At 58.5% G+C, this 26,284-nt stretch overlaps 3 protein-coding genes across 7 annotated transcripts in view; 2 read left to right on the top strand and 1 right to left on the bottom strand.

Moving 5' to 3' along the window:
- The first annotated feature begins 1,294 nt into the window (after window positions 1-1,294).
- SLC9A3R1 (SLC9A3 regulator 1) lies at window positions 1,295-18,781 on the top strand. The gene is made up of 6 exons (XM_044247480.1): window positions 1,295-1,975; window positions 13,122-13,283; window positions 14,118-14,271; window positions 16,333-16,373; window positions 17,564-17,653; window positions 17,891-18,781. The coding sequence occupies exons 1-6, from the start codon at window positions 1,514-1,516 to the stop codon at window positions 18,080-18,082; spliced, it is 1,101 nt and encodes a 366-aa protein (XP_044103415.1). The 5' UTR covers window positions 1,295-1,513; the 3' UTR covers window positions 18,083-18,781.
- Window positions 18,782-20,522: 1,741 nt separating this feature from the next.
- NAT9 (N-acetyltransferase 9 (putative)) lies at window positions 20,523-25,484 on the bottom strand. 4 transcript variants are annotated; one of them, XM_044247481.1, is made up of 7 exons: window positions 25,254-25,484; window positions 24,709-24,794; window positions 22,686-22,795; window positions 22,013-22,156; window positions 21,410-21,469; window positions 21,114-21,208; window positions 20,523-21,009 (listed from the first exon to the last, which is right to left on the bottom strand). In XM_044247481.1, the coding sequence occupies exons 1-7, from the start codon at window positions 25,254-25,256 to the stop codon at window positions 20,875-20,877; spliced, it is 633 nt and encodes a 210-aa protein (XP_044103416.1). In that variant the 5' UTR covers window positions 25,257-25,484; the 3' UTR covers window positions 20,523-20,874. The 4 variants fall into 4 exon arrangements, with proteins under 4 accessions (XP_044103416.1, XP_044103419.1, XP_044103417.1 ...); XM_044247484.1 differs by having other exon boundaries at window positions 21,114-21,193; XM_044247482.1 differs by having other exon boundaries at window positions 25,268-25,484.
- A 193-nt stretch (window positions 25,485-25,677) lies between these two features.
- The window catches only part of TMEM104 (transmembrane protein 104), a 54,677-nt gene continuing 54,070 nt past the window's right edge, over window positions 25,678-26,284 (top strand). For both annotated transcript variants that reach the window (XM_044247479.1, XM_044247478.1), the window contains exon 1: window positions 25,678-25,732. The gene's annotated coding sequence lies outside the window, so the exon portion shown is untranslated. The remainder of the gene's footprint in view (window positions 25,733-26,284) is intronic.

Below are 26,284 nucleotides of genomic sequence, written 5' to 3'. Positions count from 1 at the left end.
ATGTGGGTCATGACCTGGAGGAGAAGAAGAAGTACACACTGCACATTTCTAAGGCTACTGCATTTGCTTTTGAGGCAGAAATCTTGCTCTCTGAGCAGAGTCAGCAGCTCCGACTTGGGCCTGATAAGGAAGCTCTCCAAAGCTTCTTCCATTCGGAGCAGGGAGGAGCCTGACCTTGCTGGGCTCTTCTGGGGCCCAAGGCAGGTCGCAGGCATTCCAATCACATGGGCTGGCTCTGGGCCTCTAGCATTTGTGTTTTCCGAATTAAACTGCAAAATTGGGAAAGCACGCCCTGTCCATTGCTTCTTTGAGGTGCACTTGGAGAGGGGGCAGGGGAGAGAATGTTGACTGTTACTGCATGTTGGGGGAACGGTCATTGACTGCCCAAATCATTTGATCTTCATCAATGCTCCCAACTGCTCCCCTCACCCTTAAAAGACTGCTCCCCAACTTCTGTGAGCAGCCTTTCATCTGCAAGAAACTGAAAGAAGGTTTGTCTTAAGGTCCCATTCGGGCTTTTTTTTCCCCCCTTATTGAAAAAAGCCAGGGCTCCTTTCCCTCTGCCCTGTACTCAAGAGATTGGTTACCTGACTCTGTTCTGCCTCTCTTCCCCCACTTACTGGCCAAACGCGGAGGCCAGTGCTCACACCCTTGTCCTAGCTGGCCTGTGTCCAGTGGACAGCCCCGGGAAGCCTGGGCTCCCTACTGAGCCCTCATACTGTCCCAGCGAGGATGAGAGCCCGCACCCCTGTAAGCGTGCGTCCTTGGACAACGCAAAACCCACGAACGGGAAAATATCGTCATTCAAACAACCTTACTGGGTCGGAGGTGGACCTAGTCTTACTCGTAAGGCTTCTGGGACCCCACCGCCCCGGAGCTGTTACCCGGCAACAGCCGCTCCCCAATCCCTACCCTCCCAACCCCTCACTCGAGTCCACAAGAGGATTTAGCTAAAGATCGTTAAAACGTTAAGAGTCCTTTATCCGTGGATTGGCTTGTCTCGATCCCCGCCAAACCGAGAGAAAACCAGAAGCCTAAGCGCCCCTCCGCCCAGTACCGGGAACTCGCCCCGCCCCCCGCCTCAACTTCGGCCACTTGGTAACAAACACTTCCACTTCCTGAGCCCTCTTTCTTCTCGCGCCGCGGGGCGCCGCGCCGAGCACACGACCCCGCCCCCGCGCGTTCCCATTGGCCCTGCTCTTGGTCTCTGATTGGGCCGCGATGTCCACACCTTCGGTGCGGCCCCGCCCCCGGAATAAGGGGCTGGCGCGGAGTCGCGAGCGCTCAGTCGCCGCGCTGGGTGGGGATTGGTCCGCGCTTTCCGGCTTGGACTCCTCGCAGTTACGCGGCCGCAGTTCGCCGCACACCTGTTCGCTCAGCCCACCGGCGGCGCGGGGGTTCTCAGCAGGGCTTCTTCCCGCCTGCCGGTCCGAAGAGCGGGGAGGTTTGGGCCGTCCCGCCTCCGGCTCTCAACGGGACCCCAAGTCGCACCACTGAGCCGTCGCAGGGCGAGATGAGCGCGGACGCGGCGGCCGGGGCGCCCCTACCCCGGCTCTGCTGTCTGGAGAAGGGCCCGAACGGCTACGGCTTCCACCTGCACGGGGAGAAGGGCAAGCTGGGCCAGTTCATCAGGCTGGTGGAGCCCGGTTCGCCAGCCGAGAAGGCGGGGCTGCTGGCCGGAGACCGGCTGGTGGAGGTGAACGGCGAGAACGTCGAGAAGGAGACCCACCAGCAGGTGGTGAGCCGCATCCGCGCCGCGCTCAACGCAGTGCGCCTGCTGGTGGTCGACCCCGAGACGGACGAGCGGCTGCAGAAGCTGGGTGTCCAGGTCCGCGAGGAGTTGCTGCACGCCCAGGACGGGCCCGGGCAGGCCGAGCCCCCCGCCGCTCCCGAGGCGCAGGAGGCTGGTGGCGAAAATGAGCCGCAGGCCGCCGCGCCGGAGCCGCGCGAAACCGACAAGAGCCGTCCGGAGCGGGTATGTGTGGGCCCTAACCCGGCGGCGACTGGATGGGGGGTGTGAGGGGGAAGCGAGAGGAGACCCAGCCGCCCCTCGGACGTCCAACCGCGCGCCTGCCTCCTCTTTCAGAAACTGGATCCTCAAGGGGGAGACTGCTTCCGCCTCCCGACAGGTCGCACTGGCTTGGGGCTGCGTCCCGTTACCCCCACGCCCCTTCCCAGACTGGTTTAGGACCCTGAGCGCCTTGCCTCCTGCACTGCTTCTCTCTTGGCTTTGGGGAGCGGGAGTGAGAGAGGGCGGCTCAGAGGAGCGCGCAGTCCCCTTTCTTCGGCTCTGTTGGCGGTGTCTGTTCCCGTTCTTCAGAGTCCCCCAACTCTGCCCCTCCTCGCACATCCCACTCCCTGCCGCCCCAGAGGTGCCAGCTTCCTCCCCGGCCCCTTGAGGATGGTAGCTGCAGCTGGGGCGAAGCAACCGCCACCCGACTTCAAAAAGCTAGAGGAATAATAATAACTCCCAATTCTGTGCGGAGCCCCCGCACCGGAGGAGAGGGGTCGCCGACAGGGTTCTCCAGGCAGCGCCCCACCCCCGCGGGCGGGTGCGTGTGTCATTAACCTCAGCCTGGCGGGACTTCATTCTCCTGAAGTACGGTGTGACTTCTAAGGAGAGGGAGCCCCACCGGCTCTGGGCGATGTGTGGGGGTGGGGTCCGGGGAGGAGGTGCAGAGGCGTCTCCGGGGGTGGTGGCGACTCTGGCACCGGGAGGATTTATGAGTCTCAGGAATGTGAGGCGTAAGCTGGCTTGTATCTGGGAACGGGAGGGGAGGCTTCAGAGGAAAAGAAAGGGCTGGGACGAAGGTGGGGAGAGAGTAGCCTGGTGTCGCAGGGCGCTGCAGAAGCCAACAGAACTCACCAGGGACAGGTGTCTTGCCCTGTGATTGCCTGTCTCACTTCAGTCTCCTGGACACCAAGCTGACTGGTTGCTCTTTGCCCATCTTTGGTGTTTCCCCAAACGGTCCCAGTTTGGATCAGCTGCAGGAGGGGCAGTAACAAAACAGGAGTTGTGATGAGAGCCCTGTGTCCCCAGAGAGTGAAGGAGGGGGAGGCCGTAGGGTGCAGACTAGGGGGAGCAGAGCCTGGGCCTCCCAGGGCCCGCTTGGCTTGGGCCAGCTCTCCACCTGGTGGCAGCGTGTGGCAGGGGCGTCTGTGATGCCAGCAGAAGACTCTCTGGACAGAAAAAAGGCACCTTTCAGCCTTAAGGTAGAAGGTGGAGCCCCAGAGGACCAGCTGGTTTGGTGGAAGCGAAGGAAGTGAGGTCGCCAGAATCCCTGTCCAGCCAGAGCTGGGCGCTGGCAATACTAGGGCTGCTAGGCTCGCGCTTCCTGCCACTGCCAAGCGGGTGTTGGCAAGGAAGGGGGAGGGGCCGGGGCATCCCTGGCAGGGGTTTGATACTGGGGAGTTGGAAACCATGACCTCTGATCCCAGGCAGGATCTCGTTTGAACTTTGTGCTGAGCTGAGTGTAGCCGTTTGTCATTCACTCTTTTTTTTTTTTTCTTTTTTTTCTTTTTGGACTTTGTCACTGGCACAAGTAACCACCTCCCCGCTCCCCATCCCCCGCCCAAGATGCCGTTATGTTCAGCTCCTCCCCTTGCCCTTTTGGTTTTTTGTGGGGGTTGTTTTGGTTGGTGTGGTTTTGGTTTTTGTTGGTCTTTCTGCTGCTGGGTGAGGAAGGATCCGAGGGGAGTTGGAGGATTGCCGGGGCCTGGTGGCCTGACCCAGCCTGTGCTCTCCCACCATGCCATCTGGAAAAGCAGTGGAGCTTGACTTTCTGCTTTCTGGGTGACCCTCAGAATCGGATTCCCCCAGCTGGTGATGGGACATCTGCATTTGCACGTATTTCTCAGGCCAGGAGAAGTAGTACCCTCCAGCTGGTCCTGGGGACACCATCACCAGGCCTCTTGGGGTTTCACGTCCACAGGCAAGTCACAACTTCTCTGAGCCTTGGTTCTCCCTTCTGTAAAGTGGGGAGTGTTGTCATACAGTGATCCCTATTTCCTCTAGGATTTTACGAATAGTGGGAAGTACTTGAGCCCCAGGTGGATGCTGAATTGAGCACCTTCTGCACGGGCATTTGTGCCAGTCCCTCTGGTAGGAAATGCCCATGAAATCTGGTGTGGCGGCCATGCAGGTGACCTGCCCTGTCATTGCAAAAAAAAAAAAAAAAAAGTCAGTAAACACAGTAAAACTGACATTTTTCCTAAAGACATCTCACATAAGGAATTTGAGTTTTACTAATTAGTTTTAGCCTGAATTTGTTTGCAAAGTGGGGACTGTTAACGGTATCTTCATTGGTTCTCACACGTCAAAAAAGCGTTCAGTGGACAAGTGCCACGCAGAGATTGGGTGGCAGGTAATCTCATTGGGAAGACCACCCTGCGTGGAGAATCCTATAGACAGAGGGTGTGGGATGCTCGTAGTACTGTTGGAGGAGGAGGGGGAGGGATTTGCAGCTGTGCCCACCTGCTCCATTGGTGACTTTCCCCACCCCCTCCGAAGGAGGAGCAGCAACACCGCTGCTCAGGGCACCACCCCCCCGCCCAGTGCTGATGGGCCCCAAGGCCTGAGCTACCTCTAGCAGGAGTGACTTAACCTCCCAGGTCTCTGTCTCCTCCTGTGTAAGTTGGGAGCATAGGGGCGGCCACACTGGGTGGGGGTTATATGGGGAGGTCCATAAAGGCAGTAGCTCCATGCCTGGCATGGAACCTGTCACTTCCCTTCTCCATGAGGCACACTGCAAAACCATTCACAGCCCGCAGAGCCTTTTCTCGACCCCGCAGGCAGAACGAGCTTTTTCTTTGCTCTCCTCCTCCCTGTCCTCTGCATCTTTTATGGCTATGAGCGCGCAACAATCAAATCACCTGTTCATGATCTTGACCCACTGCAGTGGTGAGGAGGGTGAAGGTTGCGGCTGCTTTGTGTTTACATCCCTGGTGCTCTGCCTGGCGCACAGCAGGGAGGGGCTCACATCATTTTTGAATGAACAAGTGCATAGTAGCCATCAGGCACTTTTATCCTAATTGATCTCGGTCCAACACCCCCAGAGATCGAAATTCCAGACAGAACCTACCTACTCCTTTCTCTTGCCTGCTAGCAGCTTCCGTTTGGGGAGTAGAAAGGTAAAATTGTCCATTGTTCCCTGCAAACCTCAGCTCCTACTTCTGTGAAATGGGAACACCAGGACCCACCTTGCAGGGTTTTGGGGAAGTTTGATGAGATGATAGGGGTGTGTGTGTCAGTGCCTAGCTTGAGTTGCATTCTTGCCAGACCTGACTGACTCTGATCCCAGAGGCAGAAACAGTGCAGGCTGGGGGCCCTGGCTGGCTCAGTCCGTGGAGCTTGTGACTCTTGGTCTTGGGGTCGTGAGTTTGATCCGCACGCTGGGCACAGAGCCTGCTTAATAAATCCAGGGCATCTAGATGGTTCAGTCAGTTGAGTGACTGCCTTCAGCTCAGGTCATGGTCCTGGGATGGAGCCTCAAGCCCTGCATCGGGCCTTCTGCTCAGTGGGGAGTCTCCTTCTCCCTCTCCCTCTGGTCCCCCTTACCCAGATCAATCATACTCACTCTCAAATAAAATCTTAAAAACAAATAAATGAGGGGCCTGGGTGGTTAAGTGGGTTGGGCCACTGCCTTCGGCTCAAGTCATGATCTTAGGGTCCTGGGATCGAGCCCCGTGTCGGGCTCTCTGCTCAGCGGGGAGCCTGCTTCCCTCTCTCTCTGCCTGCCTCTCTGTCTACTTGTGATCTCTCTGTGTCAAATAAATAAATAAAATCTTAAAAAAAAAAAAATGAAAATTAAAGAAAAAAGGAACAGTGCAGGCATCCCAAGTAGCAAGGTAGGTGAGTGGGTGGGCACAAGGCACTGGCAGCCTCCCAACCTCCTGCCCAGGATAGGCGGGCCGTTTCCCACTGGCAGGTTGGAGTTTGGGAGGGCAGAACGGAGTCTGAGCTGTAGGATGTTTGGACTTGAAGCAGACAGGGTATGTGATGGTGTGAGTGTGGTTCCTTCTCTAAAGCCACAGATACGGGATTTTTTCTCCCCTGTTTTCCTACCTTCAGCTTCCTATGAAGTTAAATCAATAATTCTGGAGAGAATTCTCTTGGAGACAGAATGGGGCACACTCCGTATGTCTAGTTGTGGGCTGTTCTCTTCCTCTCCAGAGTTCCCATCCCACGGGGCCCTGGGGAAGTGAGGGACCACTTAGGAATTAGAGATGCAGGCCTTCTACAGACAGACGCCAGAGTTCTCAAGGCCAGTAGGAGATGCTCTGCATTTTGCTGCTCTGAGATGAAGTCAGCCCTGCAGGGAAGGAAATTCAGTTCTAGTGCAGCCTTGGGTCCTAAAGACACTGATAGATTTCCGTGGTTCCCCTATGACAGCCATGCAAGTTAGGTCTTAGTTTCTCCATTTTGCGAGCGGATAGTGATTGCTCAGTAAATGATGACTATTGCTAGTGCCCGGCAGTGTGCTCTGCTGTGTACTAGACATGCTTTGTGTCGGGGCACCTGGGTGACTTAGTCCATCCGAGTGGCTCACCCACTCGGACGCAAATCAAGCATCCGGGTCTTGATTTCCACTCAGGGTCATCTCAGGGTCGTGAGATCGAGCCCCAAATCTATCTCTCTCTCTCTCTCTCAAATCTCTAAAAAAATAATATGCCTTATGTCATACAATCTACAAAACTACGGCATGAGGTAGATACTAGTGCCCATGTCCCCCTGGAAACGAAATCTTGGTCAGTTCAGGTGGGGCAGCCCCACGTGGATAGGGTGTTACCCCAATTCTCTCTGACTCCAGTGCCTGCATAGCCACTCAGCCATGCAGTTGGATTGTACTTGAGGGCCCGACTGTCCAGCTGGGGCTCTCTGACCATCACATTCTGGGCTACAGAAGAGCCATCATAGTGGAATATATTCACCAGCTCCTTGCAAGGAAGGGTCCTGGTAGCTTCTGTCTCTTGGGGGTATCCTTTGTGGCATCACCAGGAAAATGCGTCAGCGCAGAAGTGTCCTGACTCCTGGCCCCACCCGTCTCTGTGATGGGCTGGGATCCGGAGCCCACCCACCAAGTCTCTACCTTACACCCCCCCACCCACACCCCACCCACACCCCCCACACCCCCCACCCCCACCCCCACACCCCCGTCCTAAGAACCCATCCTTGCTGGCTCTGGGGCTTCCCTGCAGCACAACCCCCACCTTCCCGCCCCTGCCACCCAAGGCCAACCTTGACCTGTTGGCCTTAGCCTTGCCTCACCCCTGAAGTAGGATAGCTCACCATGTCCCCAGCCCTCTGGGCAATGTTTAGGTTCCTATGCCCTACAAAAGGGCCACTCCCTCATTGCTGTGTTGTCTTGAGGCTAAACCTCTGACTTCCCTAGTCAAAGGCTCCTGCCCTCCTGGGTGTGTTACAAGGTTGTGGTGCCCAATTCAAGTGGGGGGGGTGATGTAGAAATGTGTTTGGGGGCGGCACCTGAGTGGCTCTGTCCGTTGAGTATCCCACTGGTGATTCTCCACGCTGCTCACAATCTCAGGGCCTTGGGATAGAGCCCTTGGGGTGGGGCTCGGTACTCAGCACAGTCCGTTCGAGATCCTTGCTCTCCCTCTCCCCTTTCCCCAACTTGCGCATGCACCCCCCCCCAATAAATAAGTCTTAAAAAAGATTGGGGGGCGGACAGCTTGAGGGTTGAGAGTGAGACCTCTAGAATATCAGCAGGCCCTGGTGGCAGCCCCTGGCCACGTATGGCAGCCACTGGCCACGTATGGCTCTTCTGAGCACTTGAACTGTGCTGGTCCCACTGGGGATGTGTTGGAAGTTAGAAATGCACACGATTTTGAAGGCTTCCTACAACCCAAAAGACATAAAATAACGCTGTTAATAATTTTGAAGTGGATTACCTGTTGAAATGATAGCAGTTTGGGGCATATTATGTGAGATAAAGTCATTGTAATTAGTTTCTAATTACTTTTTTCACTTCAGTGTGACACTGGGAAATTTTTAATTGCCTCCCTGACCGATACTGTGTTCCTATTGGACGTGCTGTTCCCCATCTGAGTTCAGAGCCTGCCTTCTCCTCCCCTCCTCTGTGTACTTGAGCGGTTGATGTGACCTTTTTGAACCTGAGTTCCCTCATCTGGGAACGAGGGCAATAATACCTTCTTCACAATATTAGAATTAGGTTTGAATGAGAAAATGTACATAAAATCGCGGTGTGGCCCTTGGCCCACAGTACGTGCTCAGTAAACAGTAGCTTCTATTTGTTATTTTAATAGAGCCGCAGTTACACAAGCTCTCTGAAGGTCTTTGTCCCTTCAGGACGGCCCTTAAATCCAGTGACTTCTGGGAAGGAGGGTCACAAAGAAGGGGGGATGAGGGTACGGTGGCTGCGGAGCGGTCGGGCACGGGGCGGCCAGCCTGGAGGGAGGCCAGCCAGGCGGCAGCGCACGTACCAGCCTGCTCCGTCCCAGGCTTGCCCAGCCCTGGGGAGACCTGAGCCAAACTCCTTCGGGTGGGTCTCTGGCCAGCACCGGGAGAAGAGAAGCTGGCGCAGGGCCCCTGCGCGGGGCGTGGGAGAAGCAGCTCCCACTTGACCGTAGGTCTCCCTCCCAGAGCCCACCCAATCCACCCAGTCCACCCAGATCACCCTGCTGGGCTCCTGAGAGGGGCCGTCCCACTGAGAAACAGGAAGGCCAAGATCAAGGGCTAGAGCACTCCTTTCTCACAAATGGAGATGGCCAGCATCCCTGTCTGCACAGACCTGGGTGGGGAAGGTCCTGTGGGCACGGGTCAGTGGCCGCCGAGCCTTTTCTGTACCTCGGGTGAGGGGAAGATGCCTCTAGCCTCGAGCTCTGGCCACTGGCCAGCAGTCTGAGCTCCTGGTCACTTCCCAACCTGCCCTGAGGACAGTGCCCCCTTGCTGCCCAGTCACATGTCCCCCTCGGGCTAGGCCAGCTCTCGCCATCCATCATGGCTTCCTTGAAGAGCTGGCACCAGACCCGAGCTTGTCTCTAGAGTTCTGTGGAACTACGGACCTGCCTCCCAGGGCAGCTGCTGGGCTCTTCCTAATGCCCAGCATCCCCCCATCCCACCCCCGCCAGAAGCACCAGAGCTCCTTCTGCCCACTCCCCGTCCCCTCGTTGTTGGGGCTGATCTCCCTGGGGCAGCAGACTTCAATCTTATCTGCGTAAACAAGAGCCCTTGGCTGGGCTGGGCTGGGCTGTGTTGGGGGAGGGGCAGTCTGGGAAGGTGAGGGTCACCTCTGTTGTTCCTTAGCCACCCTGGTGGTCTGCGAGCTCTAACAGCCCATTCCTTCTGGGGCCCAGAGCTGCCTGGCCTTCTGGAAGGAGCCTGGCTGTTTCCTATAGGGCCCATCACCATGACACCGGCCAGGGAGGGGCCGGGCCCATTGGGGCGTTGGCCCCCAGCAGCCCTCCCCGAGGAGGAACAGGGAGCGGCCCTGGGCCTGCTCCCCAGAGACGGGCACTGGGATTAGGGTATCGACTTTCCTTGGCTTTCCAGGTGGTTGCTGGTGGCGCCTATTGAATTCCGTGCCCGCCGTCCGCTCCCTGGGCTGCGTGGGTGGAGGTGATTGGGCGGCCACTTGGGGCCAGGCTGGGCTCCCTGGGAGAGAAGGAGGAAAGGAGGGGATGGCCACGGGGGCCCGTGACAGGATTTGGGACAGCCTGCCAACCTGAGGGGGGGAAGGGGCTCCAGGAGAAGAGTCTGAAGGCAGCTGTCCTGGCAAGATCTTTTCTGGAAAACTTGTCTGGTATTGTCTGGAAGACTCAGTCCCACCCCCCAGGCACCCCATCTCATTTGCACTGTCCTTTGGCCACCACTGCCTCTTGTTCCTTCCTCTTGCTTCCGAGTCTCCCCCAGGTGCCTCATGAGCAGGTCCTGCTTTCTGCTTCTGACCTGTCATGGTGTCTGGGATCCCTACCTGGCACTCTGAAGGCTCTGAGGCCATGCTCCCCTTGAAGTCCCCTCCCCACCCCCAGCTCTGGACCCTTCCTGAGCCCCTGGGGGCCTCACAACCAGGAGCAAGATAGGCTGGACTTTCCAGCTACCCCCTTCTCCCCAGAGGCAAAACCCAGGTCCTACTTCAGCTCTGGGGGTGCAGGCCCAGGAGCAGCAATGGCCAGGCTCTGCCCGGGTCCCTGCCCCCTTCCCACCAGATCCCCAGGGAGGCTGCTCCCCCCCCCTCCTACGGGACAGCCTCCACCCTGGTCTGCTGGGATGGGCTGCTTTGATGGGCTGACTGGGCTGACTCGACATCTGGCAGGGACACCTCCTGGAGACAGCTGGGGGAGGGGTGGAGAAAAACAGCCTGGTTTCCTGGAAGAACGAAGAGCCCCCTCCCCTCCCTTGGGAAGGAGGGTGCTGGATGGGGCCCTGTAGGTGTCTGAACATGTCAGAAAACCACCCGGAGCTTCCTGTCCCCCTCTTCAGACACCGCCAGAGGGTCAGAGCAGGTCCCAGTACCAGGGAAAGGGAGCAGTGGGGAGCTGAGCCCCATTTCCTCCAATCCCACGGCTTGGGACTGGCGGAGGGGAGCGAGGTTCAAAGCACGCCCTCCGGCCTTAATGACGGGGCTCCGGGAAACATGCCCATGTGGGGGATCGGGAAGAAAAGCCTGCAGCCCTGAGCCCCAGGCCAGACTGCTCTGCTGGCCAGGAGCTCTCCCCAAACCGCTAGGCTGCCCCAGCCCAGGCCTGCCCGCCGCTGCATCGCTTATCCCAAGCTCGGGCTGGAGCCGTGGCCGCAAGAGGCCTTGAGTACCCGGAAGGAAGGCTGTGGTTTCATCAGCGGCCGGCTGCCTCCCAGCAGAGCCTGCGCCGCCGTGGGAGAGCAGCCCATGTTTATGACTCCTGCTGAGGCCTCCTCCCAGTCTGGACTTGGGTCCTTCGGAGCCAGCCCGTGGATGGTGGGAGGAACACGGGGTCCAAGTCAGAGACCTTGTGAGCGCTCTGGCTCCTCCACTGTGCAACTCGCTGGGTGACATGGGGCCGTGGGCTTGACATCTGGACTCTCGGTTTCCCGGCCTTGAGAATGGGGGTGCCCGGCCCCAGCCAGGTTGCGATGGGAAAGAGGACTCTTTGGAATGAGAGGAGGTGGGGAGGACAGGATGCCAGAGCTGCACAGTTCTCAGGGTGATTGCGGGCTGGAGCAGAAAGCTGAGCCTGCCTGTGGTGGCAACTGGTCAGACCTGTTCCTGCTCACCTGGGCCTGGGGGAGGGCTGGGCTGGCAGCTTTGTGGCGGGATTAGCTGGAGGGGAGAAGAGCCTCGCTTACTTTATCAAACAGGATCCTGTGGGGGCTCCCTGGGGATAAGCAGCCGCTGGGAGGAGGGGGGGGCCCCTCCTGGAATTGGACCCTCTTGACAGGGAGAGTTGGGGAGAAGATGCTTTGCAACCACTGGGGCTCTCCTCTGCCCCCCTCCCCACCTTTCTAATGCTTGCCTCTCTGGCTTTGCTACTATACGGGATGAGGGAGCCTGCTGAAGGAGAAACCAGGGAAGGGCCCACGGCCTCTGGCCCAGATCAGGGTGAGCTACAGGTCCAGCCATCCCCTCTTTCCTGTCTTCCTCTCCACACACCCCACCAACATCCTGAAACACAGAAAGACCTGCCCGGGCAGTTAAAGGAAGGCAAAGTCACCCTCCGGCCACCCCCGCCCCCCATGAGACTGAAAGGGTGGAGAAGCCCCACATGGCAGCTGCCTGCAGGGACTGGCAAGTCGGGGCAGGAGGCCCCTAAGCCCTCTTCTCCTTCCCTGGCCAGCCCTACTCCCAGCTGGGGACTGGCGACTCAGAGCAGCCTGGCCCGCACCCTACCCCTCAGAATCTCCCTTCCCGGCTTAATGTGACTCATCAGTAGGGTGGCCAGCGCTGGGAAAGTCTGCTCGGGCACAGGGATTTTGAAGTTGCCAAGCGCTCCCACCTATGTGAATTCTCTCACTTGGCCTCCCAGCGACCCTGGCACCCTATAAATGAGGAACTCGAGGTGCAAGAAGGAAATTACTTGCCCCAGGTCGCATAGCTAGTAGGTGGGGAAGCTGACACTGGGGCGGGGGCCTTGACTCCAGCCTCTGCTCATGGCCTGGGGGTCACTGGGCACTAGCAGACTGGCTGCTGCAGCTCCAGGCCTGAAAGGAGAGGGAGAGGGATCCCCAAGTCAGGCCTTGGGCTCAAGTTCAGTTGCTTGGCATGTGCACACCCGGATTCCCTCCGTTGTGTAAATGGGTCCGAGGGCTGCAGCGTCTAAGCTAAGCCGCTTAAGTTCGGACCAAGGATGGTGAAAACCATTCTCAGCCGAGTGTCCAAGCGCTGGAGAGAACTCTGCCTGGGCCCTTTCAGTCCCGACTCTGGCGGGGCCGTGGCCACAGCCACGCTGGGCTGCTTCTCATGGCCCTTTCACCATGCAGGCTTCCCCAGCAGGGTCTTTGGGGTTCTGCTGCTGCCTTCGCCCCCAGCCTTCTGCTGGCGGGGGTCCCTGTCCTGTCCAGGACTCCTTACTGTGTTTCCCCCAGGTCTGGGGTCATCTGGCTGCCTGCTTCCTTTTTGCTGGGCTGTTTGGCTTGGATGGGGAAAGGCTTTACTGTAAACACACTGACCAGCTTTCAGTAAACACCCTGTCTCTGCTGCTGCAGAGAACTGGATACCAAGGGGCTCAGAACCCCCAGTCACCCAGCCAGGCTGGCAGCGGTGCCACCCCAACCCCAGAGGGGGCCAGACAGAACTTCTACTGGGGAGGCATAAGGTAGCAATCAAAATAACACAATTAACCTCAGAATGTCACAAGGGAAGGGACTCGAGTTAATCTGGTCCCGCCTCCCATTTGCCAGAAGGGAAGGGACTCGAGTTAATCTGGTCCCGCCTCCCATTTGCCAGAAGGAGGTGACTGGCTTGGAGGGGCCACCTGGGCAGTGTGCGACAATGCCAGGTCTTCTGGGTTCCAGCCCAGCACTCTCTCAGATTGCTGTGTGGGATCCTCCAAACTTGCCTTAGTCCCATGTGTTCCTTGTGGGGGAGGGGAAGGGGTGGGGCACCGGGCTGGGAGGGCGGGACCTAAAAGGATGGAGAATGGCCACGGTTCCTCCTCTGTCCCCACAGCGGGAGCTGCGGCCTCGGCTCTGCACCATGAAGAAGGGCGCCAACGGCTACGGCTTCAACTTGCACAGCGACAAGTCCAGGCCGGGCCAGTTCATCCGGGCAGTGGACCCAGACTCACCTGCCGAGGCCTCAGGGCTCCGGGCTCAGGACCGCATCGTGGAGGTAATGCTTCTCAGCCTCTTTCCAGGCACCTGCTTCCTGCCTACCTGCACACAGACAAGCAGTTCCTGGGGCAGCCATCACACCGCCTGCTCCTTGGTTAGCGCAAGGGGTCCAGAGAGCCCAGATGGAGGGAGGGAGGGAACCAGAGAGGGGAGAATCATGGTGGGTGGGTGGGTGGGCAGGAGGGAGGGCAGGAAGGGCGATGGATGGCCGATAGACTAATTTCCTCCCCCCACCTTCTCTGGGTTCTTATTCACCAAGAGAGACACTCAGTAGCCCAGGATCCACCCAGCCCTTCCAGTGGACATGTGGGGTCACCTACAGAGTGTCCTACTGCTTGAGGCCTCCGTGGTGGCAGGTGCACTCAGAACTCTCTGTGTGGTGCTCGGGAGGAAAGGAAACGTGAACCCTCTGCCATGGGCGAGCCCCAGAATCTCAGTCTTAGAACCTTAGAGCTAGAAGAAGCGCTCTCCCAAGACTTCTCATTTTACACGTGAGCAAACCACGGCCCAGAGCGGGAAGTTGGACACGAGTACATAGAAACGCTCGGGCCCATCCCAGGCCTCGCCGATCTTTCCTGTCTTTCTGTCACAGCTGTGTTTGTTTAGTCTTCTCTGGATATTTTCTTTGGCTTTTTTCACGTGTCCTGCCTCTTCATTTGATTGTCAAGTGGGAGGACCACTTGGCTTATAGTTCAGGACTCCCAGGCAAGGGGGGTTTCGTGTCCCCAGACTGCCAGCTGGCTGAGGACAGGAAGAGGACCATTCACACCACCTCCACCTGCCCCCCTAAAACTGTGCCAGTAACCCCTGACCTCCCCTCCCCCCACAACAGGTGAACGGGGTCTGCGTGGAGGGCAAGCAGCACGGGGATGTGGTATCTGCCATCAAAGCTGGTGGGGATGAGACCAAGCTGCTGGTGGTTGACAAGGAGACTGATGAGTTCTTCAAGAAATGCAAAGTGATTCCATCTCAGGAGCACCTGAACGGTGAGCCGCGGAAGCCCCGGGGTCAGGGACCTTGTTGGCCAGTACTCTGGATCTCACTGGGTCCTGGCTGATGGGTGGACAGTTTCCTGTTTAATTGCTTCCTCCCTCTCCCTCAGGGGAGTTTGGGGAAAAAAGGGGGCCTGATGTAGGGAGAGGAAGCGGGGATGGCAGTGGTTTCTGAGGATGGCGAAGGACGGGGTTAAGTCATCACGAGGGATGGTGAGACGGGACGGACGGAGGTACTTATTCCCAGACCAGAGCCTCAGCACTGAAGGGAGGCCTCCGTCCCAGCCCCTGCACCCCTAGTAGGTTCTCCAGGCAGCGCTCATGCAAGGGAAGGGTTAACTCCAGCTTTGCTTGGTCAGATCAGAGTCCAGTGACAGGGGCCCCCTGCCTCCCCTCCCTTCTCTCAGGTTGTCTTGGAAACCCAGGCTCACTGGCTCTAGACGCCAGTGGGTGCCTCCTTGGTCCCTGGTTCCCGGGCCCCTGCCCTCCCCACCCCACCCTCAACACGCTGCCAAGCCTGGCACCTCCCCCTGCCCAAGCCCCAGCCAAACGGGGCCAGGCTGCTGCCCGAGGGCAGGAAGGAGTTAAGCAAAGCTCTTCTCCCCGGTCTGGACTTTCTCCCTGGAGAGATGGCTCCTGGGGAAGGCGAAGTAGGGTGGGTGGGACCTCTTTGGACTTTGCAGTGGGCAGGGCCTCCCTAAGGTTGTCGGGGGTTTTTATTTGTAGGGGGTGATCCACCTAAAGGTCCTGGCACAGACTTCGCCTCTGGGTGGAGGGGTCAGGTGGACGCAGACTCCAGGCCTGGGAGGTAGGGCACCACCTTATCCTTGTTTCCCGAGTTCACAGAAGCTAGAGAACTCAAGATAGTGGCCTTCCTCGGTGAGGGGGAAACCGAGGCCCTGAGAAACTCCATCCTTGCTCTTGGTGGAGATTCGGATTCACAGCTGCTGAAATACCTTCCCCTGAGGCCTCCAGCTTCCTTCCCCCACCTACCCCTAAGGAATCAGCCCTCAGACATTCCTTCCTCTTATCTCTGTGGCTGGGTGGGATGGGCCGGGAGAATCTGGGTGGTGATTGTGGTGATTGTAGCCTCTGGCCTGAGGAGCTACACAGGGAGGGGCCTGAGGGTAAATACCCTTCCCAGGTATGGGGGGGTGTCTCCAGGCTGCCCTCCACTCCTCCCAGCTGGGTATACCTGCCCCCCACAGAGAGGAATGCCCTCCCAGCAGCTGCCTCCTGACCACCCAAGACAACGGGGGGGTGGGGGTGGGAAGTGGGTGAGGGTCCCCATGTCCCAGCGATCCCGTGCTCAGCCACTATGGGGAGAGGGTGGGTAGCAGTGGGGAGGAAATGGTGAGTCAGGTATGCCTGAAGTCCAGGCCCCAGGAAAGATGCACGTTGTCTGACCAGCCCCAGCGGTGGAACAATCCCACCTACAGCCAGGCGGGGCCCTGCCTCAGCCCAGCGAGGGGGGACCCCAGGCTGGTGTTCTCTCCTGAGCACCCCATCACCTGCACATGGGCAAGCAGGAGTGGGGATGAATTTCTCTTTTAGGTGAGGCAGCTGCTGCCCGGAGTCTGGGGTGTGTTTCCCACTCTGGTGCCCAGGCCTGGGGATCTGCATTTCTGACACGCTTCCCAGGTGATTCCTAGGCAGCCAGCCTGGAATTTCCTCCCCCTGAAGGACAGCAGTTTTTCCAAATTGTTCATGACCCATCTGTGGTTCGCAAGATCAACCTAGCAGGCAAAGACTAGCGCACTACTTGAAACGAAACTGAATTGAAAATACAGGAGAGCATTACGAGGTGGTAAGAGTGTGTGTTGCTTTGTGAAGCTTGTTCGCTGAGGTCTGTGTGTGCCGGGTCACCAGGATGGCAGCCGTACTGCAGGAGGGTTGCAGTCAAGGGACTCAAACACTCACGTAGGGCACAAGGTCTAGTTACGGGCCAAACCCGGCAGCTGTCCCTCGTCCTCTCCGGGCGCCGCTCCAGCCACGTCCCCCAAAGCTTCTGGACTCACTTCTGCTGGTTTCTTGTTTTTTCTCCCCTTCTCCTAGGTCCCTTGCCTGAGCCCTTTACCAACGGGGAGATTCAGAAGGTAAAGGCAGACCCCCTGATGCTCCTCTGGCCCGCAACAAGCCAGGGGCTGTAGAAGGGTGGAAGGCGGCATGGCTGGGACGGGGACGGCCGTTGGGCTCAGGTTGCAGCCCCCTCCTGAGCCCTGAGCTGTGGAGCTGCCGGCGGTGCCCCCCTCAGCCCCTGTGTGGAGCGCTTAGGCAGGAGGGAGAAGAGAGGCCCGGCGGGGCCCCTTGCAGCCCGCTATCCTGGTGACAAGCCCCGCCTTCAACTCCCCACCGTACAGAAGAGGCCATTCTTCCCCCCAAGAACAGAGCTTCAGTGTCTGGACGCACGCTGCCTGGGCCCTGCCACTTCCAGTCTGGGTTGGAAGAACAAAGCCCCTCCTCCCCTCCTCCCTGGGCAGAAGGGAAGAGAAGGCCGTGGAGGCTGGGGAAGAGATGGTGGGGCCTGGTGCCAGCCGAGGCCGCAGAGGAACCCAGGCAGAGGCTGAGCACCAAAGCTGAAGCCTTGGCCAAGACCTTCACTCTGGGACAGGCTGACTCCGAGGCAGACCACAGAGCTGGAGCTTTCTACAGGGCCTGCTCAGAGGGTTCCCATCCCCAGGGGCTACTGTGGGGGAGGGAGGGTGGCCTTGGGTCACCTGAACCTTCTGTCACCCCATCTGTGGGCCTAGAACTCTCATCCCTCTTATTCCTCCAAAGCCCTTCTTAGCTGCTTTGGGGTTAAGGTTTTCCTGGGGTCAGGTCCAAGGAAGCAGGTGGGCTGCAGGAAATTCAGGGAGTATCACAGTTCCCTGGGCCAGGCAGAGGTCCCCGGGATCCCCACACCCCCCTCAAACCCCCTCCACGGTCACTGGCCCAAAAGGCTAGTCGACGCTGAAGGCTACTTTGGGAGAGCTGGGGGGTGGGCGGTGGGGCATGTGAGCAGTTTAGCTAATCCCACGGTGGTCCCTCCCACTCGGGTATAGAACCAGCCTGCCCTCTGATCCTTAGAGGAATGTGAAATGTCAATCCCCAAGGCTGGCCAGCCAGCCCCCCCCAACCCCCTACACTCTCCTACGGACTAAGGCAGTGTGGCTTCTGGGTCGATGGGAAAGGCTTGTGTGGAGCTTCTCAGACCAGGGCACCTGTCCTCCCTGGAACACACTTCCTTGTTGAGGACCTCCCCACCCCATCCCTTGCCAACCCACACTCCTCTCCTCTGTGCCAGGAGAACAGTCGTGAAGCTCTGACCGAGGTGGCCTCTGACAGCCCCAGATCAGCCCTGGCAAGATCCACCTCCAGTGATAACAGTGAGGAGGTAGGCTGTCGGCTGGGCGGGCAGGGGGTGGCACTGGGTTACAGGAAGCCCATTCCCAGGCCACGCTTGTTCCTGGCACACCAGCCTGCCTTGGAGGTCACATGCTGTGCCACGTTCTGTCCTTGTGACCTGGCTTCCCTGGGCACTGCCCCAAGGGAGCCACCTTGCTGAGGCTGAGGACCGGGGTGCCTGGCCGGGCACTGACTCCCTCCCTCTGCTGCCACCTCCTCTTCACAGTTGAACTCCCAAGACAGCCCCAGGAAACAGGACTCCACGGCCCCCTCGTCTACCTCCTCCTCCTCTGATCCCATCTTGGACTTCAGCGTCTCCCTGGCCGTGGCCAAAGAGAGGGCCCATCAGAAGCGCAGCAGCAAGCGGGCCCCGCAGATGGACTGGAGCAAGAAAAATGAGCTCTTCGGCAACCTCTGAGCATCCTCCTGCCGGTGCCCAGGAAAGCTGGGCGGGCCTGGCCAGCCCCCAGGCCCCAGCCCTGCTCCCTCACCCTCCTCCTCACTCACTCCCTGCTCCTCCTCCAATCAACACTTAAATCAGCACCAGCACCCTCCCTGCCCCCACCCCCATCGGTGAATCTGATTTTTCTAGAGAACTATGCTCTTCCCTTACCTCTGGGAAGGTGAATGTGTTTCCATCCTGCCCTGACCAGAAAGCAGACTCTTTCCTGCTCCTCCTCCGGGAGTGCTCCAGCCCCTTGCCACTCCCCAGGGACCTCACTGGAACGCACACCAAGCAAGGATGGGGGGACCTGGCGAGAGGTCCCATTCCCTTGCAACCCCAAGTGATGACCAAGTCCGGGGTTGGTGAGGATCCCCAGTGACAGCAGTGACACTGCGGAACGGACAGGGGTCCATCTTCCTCAGAGCCATGGCTTGGGCATCTTACTTTCGTTCATTTGATTTTTTGAGTGCAGTATCAGAATTTAGAGGGATTTCTGTGTCCTTAATTAACATGATTTGTCAGGTTGTTGCATCCAGGACATAGCCATCAACCTCAACCTTGAACTTCGTTCCTGCCCTGGAGCTCCGGGCAGCATGGGGCAGGTCTGGCTACCCCCTGCCCAGCCACCCTAGTGTAAGGAAACTCCATCAAATTCAGCTGGCTTCCATCCTGCCTCAGCCTCCGTGTCGTCTTTTAGAGCTCTGGGTGTCCCCAGGGCAACCTCTAGCCAAGGGTGGTGTAGTCCAGGCTTCTGGAACTCTGACGGGGAGGTGCCCACATGGGCGGCTGTATGCTGAGGGCTGTAGCTGCCTGCCTGCCACCTGTGGGAGTGGGACCTGCCCAGCTCCTGAATGGATGCAAAGGCTGCCTGCCCCCCCCCCCCGCCCGCCTCCAGCAAACCTTCAGGTAGAACGTGGGAGGGGAGGTTCACATGCTCCGAGGACCTCATGCACTTTCTGATTCAGGAGCACAGAAATGGTGAAGGCCCCAGAGGAGCTGCATGTAGAATGCAGAGAGGGGCTTCAGTCCCTTCTACTTGTGGCCAGCGGGGTGCAGGAGCAGCCGGGGCTGGCAGCAGATTTGCAGATTTACCATCTCATCTGGCTGTGGACACGACCAGAGGGCAGCTGTCCAGGACAGGCTCCGTGGCAGGTGGGGTGGAGGGGGCTTTCCAAGGGCAAAATACCTGCTGCTCAAGAGATCAGGTCTCTCCCACCACTGGCACCTGAGGCCACATCCTGGATGTCTGCTAAGGTAGCCCACAAGGGCTGAGGCTGCCAGGCTGGGAGGTGCTTGGGCGGAAGGGAGGCTGATGCTCAAGGAGACCGCTAACCAAAGAGGACCCAGGGAGCCCCTGGGGTTCAGAGAAAGCTGGGGCACATCTGGTCACCTTGGCCTTTTGAGTTTATAGGTTCCCACCAGCCTTAAGAGAAACCATTCAAAACCTTTTCATAGGATCCTGGCCTTAGACCTGGCCCACGCCCTCCCAGCTTTGCCTCTAGCCTGTGACTCCTGGTAGAAGCCCCCTGCCAGGTTAAGTAAGGCCTGAAGACTGCTCCACGGGGCAGCAGAGGGGACCCTCCCCCAAACTGGGGGCCCCTGATACAGCAACAAACTATCACTGAGGGACCAGACACACTACAAACCATCTGTGCTCAGCAAGCAGAGTCAGACTCGAGTTTCCCACCTACACGGAAATGTTGGAATACACACCTGCATGGGGAGGGGGCAAGGGAGGGGTGCTGGGAGCCGAGGGCCCCAGCCACATTCTGGCTCTGCTACCTTAAGCAACGTCACTGCAACTCATCTGAAGATTTCCTCCCTTCGAGATTATGGGGTACCTTTAAAGGTCTCTTCCCATGGCCACGTTTTGAAACGTGTTTGGCCTCAACAGCCACCGATATGACGGGACAGGTGGGAGTTGAGGGATGTTCCGCGTCCTGCTGCTGGGCGGCCCCTGCCATCCGAAACCTGTGCTTCTGGCGCCCCCTTCTGGATTTGTCAGGCGCAGCTCCTCCCAGAGGCGGAAGAGCAGAGTGTGGGGAGGTCGGAGGTCCCTTTGGGAAGGTACACAGAGCAGCTTCTGCTTTCTCCTGCAGCCCTTACAGCTCAGCAGAGGCTCCAGGGTTCACCAGCAGAGGGAGCTCCAGCCACAGGGAGCTGCGCCCACAACACTCCCGGGTCCAAAGAGGAGGGAGGATGTCAAGGGTTTTGCCCACATTCTAAGCCACCGGTCGTTCAGGGCCTAGCTCATTCCCTTCCCAACTTCTGGGACCATGCTCCGCGGGCTGCTGCAGGATGCAAGCAGACTGCGCTCCTCCCACCCTGACCCCACCCTGCCGGCCCGGGATGCTGCACGCTGGGCCTTCTGGAGGCTCACTGCACCTGGGCCCAAAGAAAAAGCCAGACAAGGTGCCGTGCAGTACGGTTTACTCCCAGCCAGGGCCGCCCCCAGTCGCCTCTGCTCCCACCACCACCCTGCCTCCTGGGGATTCACGCTGTCCACTCCAGGTTCCAAGTCCAGGGCTGGCCAGGAGGATGGGCTGTTTCGGAAGTCACTCATCCACACGACCAGCCTGAGGGAGGCCAAAGCTGGTCCAGCCCAGAGTCCGAAGCGCCCCACAGGAAGAGTCACAGGCTACAGAGGGGCCGGGCGCACTGTGCCCCGAAGCCCCCAACAGTTCACCTTCTGTTATGGAGCTCTGCTGTTCTGTGTGGTCCCAGCACTCCCATTCACACGGGGCGGCTGCTGACAAGGCCAGCTGTCACTGGGACTGTGGCGACCCATCTCCATAGCACCTCTCTTCCACGTGGCTGGTCTGCTCCAGAAGCCACTGCCGCTCATGCTCGTTCACTGTCAGCCTGAGCGTCACCTCTTGGAAGACGCTGCTCACAGCCACCTGTGTGCGCAAGGGGGGGGAGGGGGGTTACAGCCACAAGCTCCAGCACCACCCGGCCCCACCACCTGCCTCAGGCCTTGCCCTTCCACCAGCAACATCCTTACCTGCTCAAAGTGAAGTTTCTGGAACATCCGGATACTCGGCTCATTTCCTTGCCCAATTTTAGCCTCAAATTTGGTCAGACCTAATTTGGTCACTCCTCCCAGAGAAGATGGGGGAGAGGGACGAGCCACAGAATGAAGCAAGCCCCTCACAGCCCCTGCCCTTCCCCTCCCACTTTGCAGTGCAGGCACCTGTCCCCTGGTCCCCACCCTCAGGCTTGAGGAAGGCCCCTCCCAACGTGCCCCACCCCCCAACCTGGGGCCTGGCCACGTCCCCGCTGTCTCTGAGGCTTCCTCACCATAAGACATCATCATGAGAACAGCCTCGGTGCCAAAGCCTCTGCGCCTGCAGCTGGGCTCTAGGAGAAACAACGGCAGTCACTGGCGGCGTGTGCCGGGCTCCACGGCAGGCATAGCCGTGAGGCAGCCCAAACTTGGTTCATCCTCAACTTGGCCCGTCTGGTGCTATTGCTGCCATTGAGCAGACAGGGAAATAGACAAAGAGAAGTCGAAATGACTCGCAAAGGGCTCCCAGCAACTCGACCCCAAAGCTGACCCTTTAACCTCAGTGTCCTGCCTCATTAGGACTGTCTTGGGGGAAGGCTGTGGACCAAGGAAGACACAGACTAGAGGGGCTCCTCCCGCAGCATGGGAAGATCTTGGGAGGGTCCTCAGCACTCAGCCCCCCAGCAGAAACAGGGCAGAAGGAAGTCTGGAGACCACCTCCCTGCCCCCCGCTCCACAAACCAAAGGTTAAATTCACCCCTAAGCAGAAGGTAGAAATAAAGCTGCCGACCAGGGGGGGGATCACTGCACTGAGAACCCTACGCAGTCCTGGCCAGCTCAGGGTGCAGCAGCTCGGCGGGCCAGAGGGAGGGAAGGCAGGGCCAGGCAGAACCAACCTGCAATCATGACCTCAATCTCCCCCAGGGAGGGGTCCCCCAGATCTGTGAGAAAGAGGTTTACGTCTCCCGCCATGCAGCTCTCTTCAGTGGTGCTCGGCCGGGCCCGCCACTTCTCTGCGTCCAGCACGATGAACGTACACTCTGAGGATGAGGCGACACGGTTATCTCCTCCTCTCCCCGAGGAGACGATGGGACCACAGTCTTCCTACCCAAACCACAGAACTGGAGAGCACAGTGGGCCAGGAGGAAAACGAGCCAGGCTTCCCTCAGCTGATGACAAAGCCCTAAATCTGTCTTATGCGGGAAAAAATGGAGCCCCAACAGCAAGCTGTGTTCTCAGAGAGCAGGAACCACAACTGTGTTTGAGCAAGACCCGTGAGGGGCAGGGCCTCCAGGTACAGCCAGAGCCCTACACACACTACTTTCTCCAAAATCATTCCAAGTCTGACGCTGTGAGTGGGGGCAAAAAGACAGAAGCCTCGGTCATGGGGCCTGGCTTCCAGGAGCATCAGAGTAGGATGGTTTCTGGCACCTTCCAGACTTTTCCGGAAGGGTTTCACAAAGCTTCTGGGGCCCAGAAGGCTAGAGAAAGGGAGGGAAGCCGGAGACCCCCTCGCCTCTGGAGCCAGCCCTCCCGCTGCCAGCCCGGCCCAGGGCCCGCGCTCCTCACTGTCCGCGTCCTCTCGCCAGCTCCGCTGCATGGAATGTTCCTGCTCCAGAGTCAGTGGCTCCGAGGCGGTCAGACGCCGCAGCTCCTCTGATCTCATCCACTCGTGGTACCTGCAGGGACAGGGGGACGGCCTTGGGCATGTGGGACTGACTCAGGAGTAAGGTCTGACATTTTCTGAGATGAAAAAGTGGATGGTAGGAAGCAGCAGCCCGCAGGGCTAACAAGGGTCTCATGAAAGATCCAAGGAGGGGCGTGCGGGTGGCTTAGTCGGGTAAGCGCCCGACTCTTGATTTCAGCTCAGGTCACAATCTCTGGGTTGTGAGATGGAGCCCCGCATCAGCCCAGAGCTGGGGGTGGAGACTGCTTGGGATTCTCTCTCTCCCTCTGCCCCTCCCACTGCTCGCAACTTGGCGCTCATGCACGCTCCCTCCAAAAAAAAAAAGAAACAAAAACAAAAACAAGGAAAGGGTTATAAAAGCTAAGGCAAAGGGCCACAAGCACTTGCGCTAGAAGCAGGGGTGCCTGGGTTGTTCAGTCATTAAACATCTGCCTTCAGCTCAGGTCATGATCCCAGGGGTCCTGGCACTGAGGACCGCATTAGGCTCCCTGCTCAGTGGGAAGCCTGCTTCTCCCTCTCCCACTCCCCCTGCCTGTGTTCCCTCTCTTGCTGTCTCTCTCAAATAAATAAGTAAATAATAAAATCTTAAAAAAAAAAAAAAAAAAGAAAGGAAAAAGGTCCTAGAAGCAAGCTAGTCTTACAAGAGAACAGTAGGAGGGGTCCATTCTGTCTCTCCAGCTTCCCATCCTGTCTCAGGGGTCAGCGCGGGAGAAGTTGTATTAAGTCAAACATTCCTCAAATTCCTGAGCAAAAGTCTACGGCAAGCTGTAAAGACAGCTGGACATAACTCCACAAAGGCCTGATTGGAACCCCCAAAAAGAAGAACTACCGGAGTGCCTGGGTGGCTCAGTTAAGTGTCTGCCTTCAGTTTAGGTCATGATCCTGGGGTCCTGAAATAGAGCCCAATCGAGCCCTGAGTGGGGTCCCTGCTCAGCAAAGAGCCTACTCCTCCCTTTCCCTCCGTTCCCCCTCCACCCCCCACTTGCGTGCACATGCTTGCTCTCTCAAATAAATCTTTTTTAAAAAAGAAAAACTACAAGGAGAGCGTATACCCCTCCATCACCACCATCCCAGGCTAACAGACGTTTGCCAGCTGCCCGGGCAGGAGTCCCACCCTGAGACTCAGCTCTGGCCTTTCAGAACAGCAGACGCCAGAACAACCCATCAGCTCTTATCAGCCTTTATGACAAGATACAGTCATGGCTTCAAGAACAGAGCATACCGGGGCCCCTGGATGGCTCAGTCGTTAAGTGTCTGCCTTAGGCTCAGGTCATGGCCCTGGGGTCGAGCCCTGCATCTGGCTCCCTGCTCCATGGGGAGGTTACTTCAGGATTCTTTCTCCCTCTGCCCCCTCCCCCAATCCCACTCTCTCTAAAATAAATAAATCTTTAAAAAAAAAAAAAAGAGGGGCGCCTGGGTGGCTCAGTGGGTTAAAGCCTCTGCCTTCGGCTCCGGTCATGATCCCAGGGTCCTAGGATGGAGCCCCACATCAGGCTCTGTGCTCCGCGGGGAGCCTGCTTCCTCTGCTATCTCTCTCTGCCTACTTGTGATCTCTGTCAAATAAATAAATAAAATCTTAAAAAAAAAAAAAAAGAACTAAGAAGAGAAATGTCACTAATTTACAATTATGCAGTTTCTTTTCTTACACCCATTTAGTTTACATAAAATCATTCTCTGAAGAAAGTCCAAAACGGAAGCTGAAAGGATGGAAGGGAAATGCCGGGGGAGGGGTAGCTGAAGTCCTCAACCTCTGCTTCAGTGCTGGCTTCTTTCTGTAATGACTTCTCGCAGCAATGTTCCTGCTTCCCAGAGCAAACAGCCTCTGGGATTTGGGATGAGGAAGGCTGACCCTCCTCGCTACATCCTGGGAGAGGAGTTTGCATCCCATGTTAGGTGGACTGTTACCTAGGCACGTGCTCTGCGGTGTAAGGTACCAGCACCACCTTCTTCCCCAGCAGCAAGGTGTTCTCATTTAACCTCATGGTAGCGACCTGCAGGAGGGGAGGGCAAACACTTCAGGACCCTGTGTTTCCCCCGCCTTAGGGTGGGAGCCACGGGCCTTTACTTCGCTAAATGCCTCCCGGAGCGAAGTTGTCAGAAGAACCCTGGTCCTTCTTTCTTTCCAAACATCGCAGAGAACACGGACTCTAGTCCCCTTGCGAGAAGGGGGAAGACGGCGGTTTAAAGAAAATTACAAAATCCTTGCGTCGCACCTCAAGGGACTAAGCCTGAGCTGCCATTTCTGCGTACCCCCTTCCATCCCAACTCGCTGAACTACGAAGCCTCAAACCCAAGCGCCAAGACTTAACCCCAAAGCGCCCATCACGTGCCCCTGTCCCGAGGCTCCACCCCAGGATCAACCTTTCGTCCCGCTTCAAGCCTATTTCCAGCCCCTCTTCCCCGCGACCAGCCCAGGGGCCGGACTCGGACCCTCTCTCCTCCCCACCCACCATTCAGGTCTAACCGGGCCGCTCCGGGGTGAGGCAGGCTTAAGTCCTCAGTCCCCTCCCCTTTGTGTGGACAAGCAGGCTGCTCTCCTCGATCACCCCCACCGCCGGGGTCCCGGAGCGGTTCAGCTCACACCCACGCCCCGCAGACGAAGTAGTCCCCAGCGGACCCCGCGAACCACCTCTTCCGACCTGCCCCGATCGCCCTCCGACCCGCGGCCCCCTTCCCGCACGCGCCTGGGAGTGCCCCTCCCCCGCTTCCGCCACGCAGACGGCAGCCGCCCCGGCCCAATCCCGGTCCCGCCTCCGCGAGGCGCCCAATCAGCGCGCTCCGTCCCGCCCAGGGCGCGCACGGGCAAGGTGGACTCCGGGCGCGGGCGCATGCGCGCTGTGGGCGCTGGTGCGGGACAGCTGGAGCCGGCGGCGGCGGTGAAGGGGCCGGTGGCGCCGGCCGCGGCGGCCGGGAGCGAGCCGGGTTGCAGGTGTCCGGCTGGACGGGAGGGTGGGATGGACTTGGACGGCGCCAGGTTCGGGGCTGCTCCAGGAGGGAGGAAGAAGTTGGGGAAAGACCCGAAGCGGGGCCCTTGAGAAGAGAAGGGAGGCTTGAGGCTGGGGAGCCCGAAGGCAGGGCAGAAAACAGGTTGGGGGGTGGGGAACGGAGGCCCCGTTAAAAAGGAGAGGTTTAGAAGCAAGGGGTTGGGTTGGGGAGCGACCTGGGCAAGCCTAGCCCTAAGCAAACAAGTTTGTTGCCCTAGGCGGAGGAGACAGTTAGTTGGACTGCAGTGTGTGGTAGTGAGCTCGCCGTTCCTGGCGTGGAACGTGGACGCTCCCACAGAGTGTACAGAGGGGACGCTCTGTGGCGAGGGCGACTTAGTGGCTTGCGGGTCTCCTTCTGTCACTTGGAGTCTGAGGGGCATTGAATTCCTTCATGCACCGCACAGCAAGGGAAAAGTTAGAGGAAACCACCCAGGTCTGTCTTCCAGGACTGTCTCATGGCAGGCATTGAGGCCATGTCTGTAATAAAAGTAGCGGGC

The sequence above is a fragment of the Neovison vison genome, chromosome 5 (assembly GCF_020171115.1).
Source record: "Neovison vison isolate M4711 chromosome 5, ASM_NN_V1, whole genome shotgun sequence".
NCBI lineage: Eukaryota > Metazoa > Chordata > Mammalia > Carnivora > Mustelidae > Neogale > Neogale vison.
Note: the sequence above shows the minus strand (reverse complement) of the source record. Positions and strands in the feature narration are given on the sequence as shown.

What these genes read in the sequence shown, in the direction of transcription:
- SLC9A3R1 (XM_044247480.1), top strand. Translation starts at nt 1,514, where the DNA reads ATGAGCGCGGACGCGGCGGCCGGGGCGCCCCTACCCCGGCTCTGCTGT. An exon ending in ACAAGAGCCGTCCGGAGCGG is followed by an intron (nt 1,976 to 13,121) that starts GTATGTGTGGGC and finishes CTGTCCCCACAG; the next exon opens with CGGGAGCTGCGGCCTCGGCT. An exon ending in ATCTCAGGAGCACCTGAACG is followed by an intron (nt 14,272 to 16,332) that starts GTGAGCCGCGGA and finishes CCCTTCTCCTAG; the next exon opens with GTCCCTTGCCTGAGCCCTTT.
- NAT9 (XM_044247481.1), bottom strand. An exon ending in GATTGAGGTCATGATTGCAG is followed by an intron (nt 21,470 to 22,012) that starts GTTGGTTCTGCC and finishes TGTTTCTCCTAG; the next exon opens with AGCCCAGCTGCAGGCGCAGA. An exon ending in TCTCATGATGATGTCTTATG is followed by an intron (nt 21,209 to 21,409) that starts GTGAGGAAGCCT and finishes CTTCTCTGGGAG; the next exon opens with GAGTGACCAAATTAGGTCTG.